Source organism: Epinephelus fuscoguttatus, linkage group LG20 (genome assembly GCF_011397635.1).
Source record: "Epinephelus fuscoguttatus linkage group LG20, E.fuscoguttatus.final_Chr_v1".
In the NCBI taxonomy this organism is placed as follows: domain Eukaryota; kingdom Metazoa; phylum Chordata; class Actinopteri; order Perciformes; family Serranidae; genus Epinephelus; species Epinephelus fuscoguttatus.
This window is the reverse complement of record NC_064771.1, coordinates 11,438,296-11,449,792: the sequence shown is the minus strand read 5'-3', so window position 1 is coordinate 11,449,792 and position 11,497 is coordinate 11,438,296. Positions and strand designations below refer to the sequence as shown.

The 11,497-nt window shown below is 40.8% G+C and overlaps 2 protein-coding genes across 2 annotated transcripts; one reads left to right on the top strand and one right to left on the bottom strand.

The window, feature by feature from the left end:
- Positions 1-257: 257 nt before the first annotated feature.
- LOC125880763 (solute carrier family 2, facilitated glucose transporter member 11-like) lies at positions 258-3,027 on the bottom strand. Its single transcript, XM_049563482.1, has one exon. The coding sequence runs from the start codon at positions 2,680-2,682 to the stop codon at positions 997-999; it is 1,686 nt and encodes a 561-aa protein (XP_049419439.1). The 5' UTR covers positions 2,683-3,027; the 3' UTR covers positions 258-996.
- Positions 3,028-3,053: 26 nt separating this feature from the next.
- Positions 3,054-10,916, top strand: LOC125880769 (RNA-binding protein with serine-rich domain 1-like). The gene is made up of 7 exons (XM_049563488.1): positions 3,054-3,124; positions 4,549-4,695; positions 4,934-5,104; positions 5,282-5,384; positions 7,144-7,297; positions 8,268-8,406; positions 10,624-10,916. Coding segments are annotated over exons 1-7 (816 nt in total). The 5' UTR covers positions 3,054-3,122; the 3' UTR covers positions 10,724-10,916.
- The last annotated feature ends 581 nt before the right edge of the window (positions 10,917-11,497 follow it).

Genomic DNA, 11,497 nt, shown 5'->3' with positions numbered 1-11,497 from the left:
TATGTTTCTGAAAATATCTGAGGCAAAGAATAGGCTATGCAATAACAGAATCTTGATTCATATTTGATCAGCGCAGTGAATATGACTGACAGCTGCGTTAGAGACTCCTCAGATCTGATTGGTTGTTTTCATTCACATGCAGTAGACTCCAGCAAATGCCAATAGAAGCACTACGAGGAGGAGGAGCATGATTTTTTCCACAGGTTATCTGTCTCATGTACTACTTTGTGGATACAATGACAGTTTCAGCAAATATGACCAAAAAGTAACTTTAATTACAACTTTAAACACAATCCCCCATGGCTTCAATTCATGAATCATTTTTTTCAGTTTTTGGATTCTTTGTTCTCCAAGTTTTCTTCCTAAATTCAACATAACATAAGGTGAGTAATTACAGTACATATGAACATTTGGTGGGAAGAGTATTCCTTTAAGTACAACACTTGAGGTGAGCATTTAATACTCTTCAGTGGGTTTCCTCAAGAAACCAGCATTAAAATAAATAACTAGAAAAGCACTCAGAGAGTGCAGAAGTACAGAATATAATATGTTTTTTTGTATTTTTCACTTTATTTTTTTCCAACATAGAACATTAATTTCAACTTTAGAATTACAATAATTAGCAAGTAGAACAAGACGTGCTTTCCACCCTCTCATTAGAAATTGGAATTGCTGCTGAGGCTGTCAGACGATAGACTTTATTTATTATTTTTTCCACTTTGCTTCAACTGATCACCACCAAAATGTTATCACCTGTTCCTTGTCCCATTATCCACCTTTCCTGAAAATTTCATCAAAATCCGTTCATGACTTTTTGAGTTATTTTGCAGACAAACAAACAGACAGACAAACAGACCAACGCCGGCGAAAACATTACACAGACATCATCTTTCATAAATAGGACACTTCATATTTCACCTGATTATCCGTCACTGAAGGTGCATAAAGAGGCTGCAAAGACACTGCCTGTTTTATTTACGCTTTTACTGAAGGATGTCAAATTTCAGTTGCGTTCTTATGGTCAGGGTCAGAATCTTGCATTAGGGTAGTGAAGGAGCAGGCTTTACCCAGCTGGTAGTACTCCCTAATGGGCTCGTGCACGTGCAGGTCTGGCTTCTCCCTCTTCACGCCATTCTTTCTATCAAACTCTGCAGTGATCTCAGCCACTGTCTTCCCCTTAGTCTCTGGTAGAGTGAACCCCAAAAACAAAGCAGACACCAAACACACAGCCATGAATGGCAGGAAGCAGAAGTTCCCCAGGCCTTTGACGATGAAGGGGAACAGCATTCCCACCAAGAACAGGCTGATCCACATACACGAGCCAGCTACCATGTATGCTGCCGGCCGAGCCCCCTGGTCGAAGATCTCAGCTGGTAAGATTCCGGTCACCCCCGCTGGACCTAAGCCAAAACTGAGAATGTAGGCAAACACGCATACCATGCTGAGGTAAGCCATCCCAGCCACGCCGCGGCTCTGGAGGGTGAGAGCTACAGTGAAGACTACAGACCAGCATGACATAAGACTGTACCCTCCCAAAAGAAGGTACCTGCGGCCCACACGTTCAATCAGCAGATTGCTCAGTATGGAAGCAGTTAGCTCAGATGCCCCTGTACCTATGGTGACATATTGGATTTTCTCTGGAGGAATCCCCGCTTCGAGAAAGATATAGGAAGCGTAGAAGTAGATGGAGTCGTTGCCGCAGAGCATCATGGCACTACTGGCAGCCATGACTGTTCTGAGCTGGGATCGTAGGTCAGGATCCTTAAACAGAGACCAGGGCGTCTTGACAGAGGCTGCAGAGTTTTGATGCTGCTGCTGCTCCTGAAGCATCTCCTCCATCTCCAAGACTGGAGCCTCCCCACCACGAAGCTTTCTCAGCGCCCGCACACATGCTTCCCTGTCTCCCCTGTCGATGAGAAGGTATCTGGGGCTTTCAGGGAACCAGGGTAGGGTAAGGAGCTGGATCAAGCCTGGCAAAGCGTTACTAGCTAGTAAGTAGGGCCAAAGAGGCTCTGCACCCAACAATCCAGTTATTCCAACAACCTGACCCAGGAAGATCCCAAATGCAGTGAAAACAGCAGAGGAAAAAGCCACAGCACCCCGGAGATGTTTGGGTGCGCTTTCCCCAAAGTACATAGGCTGAATGTTCATACTGACACCTGAGTTCATCCCCACCAGAAGACGAGCAAGGATGATCATCTCAAATGATTTCGCCACTCTGCATGTCAGCACGAGCACAGCACCAACAAACAAAAAGGAGTTGTTCAGAAGCAGAGAGTTCTTTCTCCCACAGCGGACTGCCAGAGGTCCCGCCAGCAGGGCTCCCAGCCAACCGCCTAGTGAGAAGGCAGACACAATAAGAGTCCACACTAGGGTCACCTGAGGGGTCTCCAAGCCGACGCCCCAGCGCTCCATGTAGGTATCATTGATGAAGCTCTGGATGTAGCTGGTGGGAGCGTTGATGATTGAGATGTTGTAGCCATACTGGAAGGTGCCTCCGATGGCAGCAGACAAAACAGTCAAAGCAAGGATCCTGGCACCGCCTGACGGTTTGCTGGTTTCTTCTGGCTCATCTTTGGAGTTCATCTGAAGGCTCATTGTCCCAGAGAAGTGTGTGTCCTTCCCTCTGTATCCAACAGCAAGTAATTTCTCACAAGAGCTACAGTTAGCGCCTAGCTTCATAAATAACTTTCTTAATGAATAATTAAACTTGGAGGGTGTCTTTGGTATTCTGTAACCATGCTAACTGTCCTTGCTGCTATGTAAATGGAGATAGACATCCTCTAAAAGCCGGGTTGAGATAGGTATTTCGTTGTCCTCAGTTGACCTGTTTGGCAATTTGCTTAACAGCCGCAACAACCGAGCAAATTACAACAGGAGGTCAATTTAAAAATGAACGGCAATATTACAGCACTGTTTAACTACAGATAACAAGGTTTACATACCTCGCCATCGTCCGAAAAATAACCCTTAAACGCCGAATCCAGAGAGTGAAACTTCCATCACTACCGCTATCTCTGCCGGTAAACGTCCTCTCTTTTGATTGGTTACGTCGACCTAAGTGATTGCGTCATCTCTATGCGACGACTACTCTCGCAAGTAGGAGTGTAGGAGGAGGAAAGATGTGAGTAAACGCCTTGCGTTGCTTACTTGAAAAATATGAATGTATGGTCAATAAATAGGAACGCAATAATGCCAGAATCGTATTTAATGCAGAATTCCGTTTTTAAACACGCGCGTATGTCAAAGCAGCGCAGCCTGATAAGCCAATATTAGCTCACGAGCTAATGCTAATATGGGCAAGTGTGTGTTGAGCTAACGTTAATTACCGTTATATCGTGTTTATTCCGCTCCGAGTCGATATCATTTCTACTCACAGGAACCCAAAGACAGCTGCAAAGGGAACATTTGCAGCTACGTATTAGAAATTAGTTATGCCATTAATATATTTTCAGTGCGAATTGGTTCATTTTTGTTTCATCTGTCCCTTATGAGTTTATCTATGGGACAAGTAGAATTCTGAGCTGTCAATTCTGGCTCTAAATTATCTGTAAGGACGAGTAGCACTGAGTATGATGCAAATTATTTTCATTATTTCATTTTTTCAGTTCTTATGGACACTGAAATTATTTATCTGCATCCAAATGCCTTCAATGTCATCTGCAATGTCCTCTGACATGTTTTAATTAAACCTGTGTTGTTATTTATTATTATTGCTCAGTGTTTCAAAAGTGCATTTTTTTCAGCATTGTAACAGCCTTACAAGATACTTATGTGTTTATATCTTAGTAACGTATAAGATAACTAACTGGTGAGTTTTGATGTAACTATTTGGCGGTGGTGAAGGAAGTATTTTGATCCTTTACTCAAGTAATGGTACCAATACCACACTGTAACAATATTCCATTACCAGTCTAAGTCCTTCATTGAAAATTTTACTTAAGGTGCATAAGTATAAACGGGAAAATGTGCTTTAAGTATTAAAAGTACTCAATGCAGAAAAACCTCTGAATTGTTAAAAAAAAATCATTAAAAGAAAAAGAAGGATCTTTTTACATTTGTGGAGCTGGAATCATGAAATATTTTGCATGAAACATGACTTCAGTAATCAAAATAGTGGCCAAGTAATTATTTATCAATTGAGTTATCACTTCAGCTGTACTTATATATACTGTTTGGTATCAAAACATACATATTGTATACAATATTTTACACGGTCTCCATATGATTTGCATGCAAAAATCTTAATTGGGAATGTAAGCAGTCAAATAATTTTAATGGAGTAAAAACTACAATATTTTACCCTGAATTGTTGTGGAGTAGAAGTATAAAGTGGAAGGGGAAAAAAGTACTAAGAGTACTAAACATTCATACTTGAGTAAATGCACTTTATGTTACATTCCACCACTGCTATTTTAAAACATTAGATGCAGTAGATACCCATGTGTCTATTTTTGCATGTTGCCAAATTGTCATATTTCATGTCTGCTAAGTGTTGTCTAATGCCTTAAATCCTGACTTTTGTTAACTTTCTTCTCCTCCCGACAGGGCGCCATCCCCAACAAAGAGGAAGGAGGATGACAAGAGTAAGCAGCGAGGTAAGGAGAAGTCAGGAGCCACGAAAGAGGGAGCTGACAAAGACCGGGGCCGAGAGAAGAACCGCACACGGCGCAGCGCTTCCAGTGGGAGCAGCAGGTCAGAGGCTGTTCTCATAATATAACACCAGATGCTGCAAGGCTCCAGTTTGCATATTCCCTGTTCCATTTTCTATATCAATTAATTCTTCAGTGGATGAAAAAGAAATGTGTGTTCTGATTTTGACAAAAGGTTACAGCAGTGCTTATCTTTCTCTATACTTTGGACAGTCTAATACAAAAAGTCCAAGGTCACACCACTTCCTGCCATCCTAAAACACGCTCTTGTTCATGTCCAGCTCCAGCTCCAGCAGCAGCTCAGGCTCCAGCTCAGGCTCCTCAAGTGGCTCCAGCTCCTCTGCCTCCAGCCACTCAGGCTCATCCAGCTCCCGCTCCTCTTCCTCCTCCTCCTCGTCCTCACCGAGCCCCAGCCGCCAGCGCCACAACAACAGACGACGATCACGCTCCAAGTATGAAATTCTTTTGAAAAATTAAGCATGTAGTGTAAATAATGAATAACTGAGGAATGTCTGACTCTTGCACCATGCAGTCGGGGAACACCAGTAATGTTGGTGGAGAACAAATTAAAACATTAAGTTCTGGATGACAGATTAATGATTACAGTTGTAACTGAAATATTCCTCTAGGTCAAAGTCGGCAAAGAAGGATGAAAGGGACCGGCGACGTCGAAGCCCCACACCCAAACCCACGAAGGTCTACCTGGGCCGGCTGACCAGAAATGTTATCAAGGTGAATGGTTTACTACACTACTGACCCCGAGCCAGCTGATCATAGAGATGCTGCTGCTGTTTCGTGCTGCTTAATTGACTATAGACTTTGCATGATTCATGTAGGCATTGTGCCTCAGAGCAAAAGCCAACACTTGTAAGAGGCAACAACAAGCCCCAAATACATTTCTAGTAGTCAAAAATATGGATTTATTGATACGTATTGAATCTGAATATTTGAAAGTTCCAAGCTCTAGTTTGTAACATTTTGGGGGATTTAGTGGTGCCTGACGATGAGGATTTGCAGATAGCTAGAATTTTTTCCCGGTTAGAATCTCTTCGGTGTTCATTGTTCAGGAGGTTTTTACCGGGAGCCGAATTATCAGCAGAGGTGTCTTTCTCTCCAAAACAAACAGACCACATGATTGAAACTGGTAAAACAGAGAATAAAGCAGTTTCATGTGGGGAAAAACTTGTTTTCCTGACACTTATCATCGCAGAAAGGCTGCTAACTATGGTGGCCAAAGCAAAAATGAAAATGGCCCTATCTAGAGCTACTTTTCGTTTGTCCATTCAGCTGTTGTAGAAACATGGCAGTAAAGCATGCCATTCTCCATGGACCCGCTTCCTGCGTAGATATAAACAGCTCATTCTAAGGTAACAAAAACACAACGATTCTTATTTTCAGGCAATTTTATGCTAAAGAAAACATCCTTGTTATGTTATGTTCCATTTCTGTCAATATATCCCCCTAAATCCTACACACTGGACCTTTAAAGGGCGCTTTACTGGCATGGGAAGAGTTTATATTGAAATGTGTGAACAGAGCTGACAGAGCTGTCTGACCTCTTCTCCCGACAGCGAGTTAACACACATACACACTCACCGCTGCAGTGTCTCCATAACCCCGCCTCTTATCACTCACTCAAAGTGCTGTTTTCCCGTCACTCGTCTCAATCGCTCTGGTCACACATAGTAATCGTTGTTAATGTTTACAGCAGTCTTTCTGTTATTCTAACCAAGAAAAGAAAAGTTGTCTTTGTCCTCTTATGGCCTTTTTATATTTGCCTTCAAAATGAAAATTTGACATTTATGCACTCACTGTCAATTTTTTCCTGGGGTATTGAAAAATAATACTGAATATAGATATTTTTTTAAAGGCAAATCCCCAAATTAAGGTTATAGTTAGGATAAGATGATTTCATTGCTTGCAGTAATCTCATTAACTCTTAATGCTAATGGGGAGTGAGGTTACCTTTAACTTTGTAGGAGCTGAGTATTTGAATTTGAGCCAACAGGAAACAGTGACACAGTATAAGAGAAGGCAGATTAAGAGACAGGGAATCCATTGTGTGGTGTTTGCAGGCTCCATTACCTTGTTTGTACACGAGCATAATTAAAACAGAAAGAAATCAGTGCTTACATGCATGAGTGATTACAAAAGACTGATGAATAACTCAGCTCTGTTATTTGAGTTATGCAATAATGTTATCACCTTCATCTGATTATCAGAAAATCATTAAGTGTGCTTGTTGTAATTACTCTTATCATCCTCAGCAAAAGAATATTTAATATTTTGAAAAAAATGTAGTACAGGTAAGAACAGTTTTCAGATAGGAGCATTTTGAAGCTTTACCACTGAAATCTACCTCAAGCTGTTTTCATTTGGTTTATCTTTTCATACGAGGAGCTGAAATGTGTTCTACCTACAGTAAAAAGACAGAGTAAGGATCCTGTTTATATAAATGTGTCTCGAAGCATTTTTTTGTGTGTCTTTAAAGGAACACATCCAGGAGATCTTCTCTACTTACGGCAAGATTAAGATGATTGACATGCCCATGCATCGCGTCCACCCTCACCTGTCCAAAGGCTACGCCTACGTAGAGTTTGAGACACCTGAGGAGGCGGAGAAGGCCCTGAAGCACATGGACGGAGGTGAGAGGATGTAGAGGAACATGAACATGGAAGATTAACAGTGAACAGATTGCATAACATTCTGTTAGAGCAGTTAAAGGTCCAGTGTATAGGATTAATTGGCAGATAATGAATATAATATAATGTGTGTTTTCCTTAGTGTATAATCACCTGGAATTAAGAATTGTTGTGTTTTGTGACCTTAGAGAGAGACGTTTATATCTACATAGGGAGCAGGTCCTCGTCCATGGAGATCATTGGTTGCACACCACTGTGTTTCTACCTGTGTTAGCCCAGAACAGACAAACCACACATCCATACATTTGTGTATTAGCATCAGCCATCATAGTCACCAGCCTCCTCTTTGAAGAGCAGCTTTGGAAAAGCACAGGTTTTTTTTTTTTTTAACATGAAACTGCTTTATTTAGTGTTTTTATCTATTTAAATCAGCGGGTCTGTTTGTTTTGGAGAAGAAGAGACCTTTGCAGGCAACTCAGCACCTGGTAAAAACCCTCTGAACGTCATGATCTTCAGTTATCAGAGAAAAAAGATGACAGCACATTAGCTGGTGCTGGGCCAGTTATCTTTCTCTGACATGCCAAACAACGCAGGAGAAACAGATTTGTAATGTGACACTGCCTTTTTGCTGTTGTTGTTTTTACTAGTTTTAATCACGCAGATAGTTGGTTTTGGGGTGGATGAGACCTCTGTGCATAATTTGGCCCCCGGTAAAAACCTCCTGAACAATGAACACTGAAGGAATTCTTACAGGGAGAGATTTTAGCTGGTTGCCATCTGCATTTCTCACCACTCGATGTCACTAAATCCCCCTAAATCTTACATACTGCTCCTTTACGTAACATGGATGAATACAGTTCAGATGAGACTGGAGCCTGGAAGAGTGTTTGACACTTAAACTAATGTCTCAGGTTTAGGTACTAATGTTTAATTCTGTTAAAATGCCAAATGTTCTTGGATGTTTCTCTTTCAGGTCAGATTGATGGTCAGGAGATCACAGTCACAGCTGTGCTGACTCCTACAGTGCGCCCTCCCCCTCGCAGGCTGTCGCCTCCACGCAGGATGCTTCCACCACCAATGTGGCGACGCACTCCACCTCGAATGAGGAGAAGGTAAACGGGGTGTAAACAGACAAATCTGTGAGCTCATGTTTTATTAAATCTGACAAGTCAGTCTAGTCCCCCTCTTGTTGAAACAGACTTATATCTGGCCCAATCATGTCTCAGTACTGAGCGACCACGCGAGCCTCCACCAGTGGTGATTGTCTTGTCCCAAGATACAAGACTTCATTCTGTCAGTCTGTTCTTTCTGTAAAGGGGGCAAAACTTTGGAACTCTCTACCCACTAATCTAAAATTAGAGACCAACAGTAATGCTTTTAACAAAGGACTTAAACAATGGCTAAAATCAAAACAACAGTGCTCACATGAATAGTTTTACCTGGTTGATTGCTTGATCATGTTGCCTTTGCTTTGTAGCTTATGTATGTATTTTATTCTGAAAAATTGCTTCTCTTTTATTGTTGTATGTTATTGTACACTGCATTTTTTCCCCCCCCTTTTACATTTATTATTTTTATTATTTCAAAAGCCTCCTGTGGACAAGTGTTGCGAATTAGCACGTGTGCTAAAACACTCAAACAATGCATCTGGTCTGTCCAATGCAATTGTGATGTCCACATCAAATAAACAATAAATAATAATAATAATAATAACAATCACAACTGTATATCTAATATGGGTGAGTTTGATATGATTGATTGACAGTCGCAGAGCCTTAACACGTGATGCTGAGCATAAATCTAGCTTAAGAAAGAGGAGCGCAGGCATTTTTGAAAACAACCAAAATGGCTGCAGCTGATGTAAAACTTTCTGTTGAAGTACTGTTTTCAATTTTCTGATGAAATTCAGATTCTGTCTGTTTTAAGGGTGGGTAATATATCAGTTATACTTGATGCATTCTGGCTAATTCCTAGTGAGATGGATAAAATGACTATATTTTGAACGTGGAGTATAAAGTCCTTTTTTTGTTTGTTTTTTTTCTTAAAGCCACTGGCACCACAAGACTCACTTTGGTGTTTTGGCTCTCTCCCTCTCACAGACACAAAGGGAGGTGTGTGTTATTAAGTCTGCAGGGCTCCAGACTGTGATCATTTTGTTGTATGATGTGCCTGTGGTGCACCACTTTTATTATTAAAATATAAACTGGAGAGCTGCTAGTTTCCCGCTCACAGTGAATGAATCCTCACATTTAATGGTGCTGATGTAACAGTTTAACTTTCTTGTGACTGCTAATAGCCAACTGTTGACAAAAAAATCGATACTCCTGGCCTGAGACGAGTTGGGTGCTTCAGAATAAAAGCACCAGGGGTTTTACTTTGATTTATTTCATTAAAACAATCCTTCATTTAACTTGAGTATAACACTACTTTTATAACTTTATTATTATGGCTGCACATTATGCAAAAAAGTCATATTGCAAATATTTTTGACAGATATTGCAATTGCGATATGAGTCACAATTTTAGTGGGGATGATCATTTCATTTTCACTGGAAATAAAAAGAAGAATATTTTTAGTGGGGTCTGTACCAAACAAGCAGGTTCCTTGAAATATGATTTGTAGGCCAGGGCATCTCTGTAGCACCACAATACATTCTATACTAGTAATTTATGACACAGCTCTGGTGATTTGAATAATAATTCCATTAATTGTGCAGCGTCATTTATTAGGGGTGTAACAATATGTATGTTTGTATTGAACTGTTCGGTTCAATGCTTTCAGTTCACCACACATTACAAACCGAACGATACTTGAGCTGTTGTGTTACATTTGGAAACTGGAATTTGGAAACACTTTATGATGTTTTCATGAATAAATTAAAAAAAAAATACAACAAATAAAAATAAAATAAAGGAATTTCATCTGGCATTTCCACTCTTTTTGTGATATCAACAACATACCATACCATGACATCACTGTGTCATATTGTATCCAACCCAACTGTGAAATTTGTGAACCGTTACACCCCTGACATTTATTGTAAGTCACACTACATTATTTAGTTTTATTCTAACAGTACTTTATGTAGTTGTTTAATATTGCTCATATTGGTTGTGGGTCTGTCCAATTGCATCCGCTGCAACGGCAACTGCCGATCACTCCCCTTAGAAATCAAAAATGAACTCATAAGTTCCAGACAAAATGGCACTTGTGATTTGTGAATCTTGCGATGCCAGGCTAGTTCATCCTGATCATTTTCTGTCTTTCACTGTCACTTTTTTTCTGCCTGTTTTCTCACTCTGTCTTGCTCTCTTTCTCTGTCTCCCAGGTCTCGGTCTCCACGGCGACGCTCCCCAGTGCGTCGCAGGTCACGATCACCTGGCCGCCGTCGTCACCGGTCACGCTCTAGTTCCAACTCTTCCCGCTAGTGAAACAGAAACCCCTCCTCCGCTGTCCTGGACATTACGGTCAATCATACGCCACTGAGTGATGAGAACATGGACGCCAATATCATGACTGTATTCCAGAGTAAATTTTATTTTAGCCTGTGTTTGAAAATCAGCCTAAAAATACGTGGTCTGAAACGCACACAGTGTGTTATCATCAGATACTATCACCTACTGGGATCCCGTGATTCATTCTTGTGTCTGTGTTCTTACCACTGTACCAGTAAGTTGACTAATGACTTTAAAACTGTCTTAGAATAATCCCACAGTACAATATGGCAATCAGTGTCCTCTGAAGTCCATCTGGCAGAGCCCAGGTATTCACTTTTAGTGCTGTCCAGTGTAATGCATTACTATGACTGAGTTACTGATTTTAAAAGGTGCTACTGGTCATAATTTAGGTTTAAATCAGTACTCTAGTTTAAACCTGTCTCTTCTGTAACCCTCTTCTTCTTTTGCAACCGATGGTCCAGCATGACTTCTTATAGGAAATCACAGTTACAAAGGCAGCTACACAAGTGAGTCAGGTAAAGTTAAAATCCCCCTTTTTAGACATGTTACTTGTATTAATAACAATATTTATAATATTATATTGTATTTAACATACCCCATAACAGTTATAAAAAGATGAAAAGGTGCTGAAAGCAGATCTACTCTTTGTCTCTCATTGAAAAATTGGCTTACTTTCGCCAGAGCTGCTCTTGCAAGACAGACTGGTGAAAGAGCAGTATACATCAAGATGGCTAGCGTTGCTGT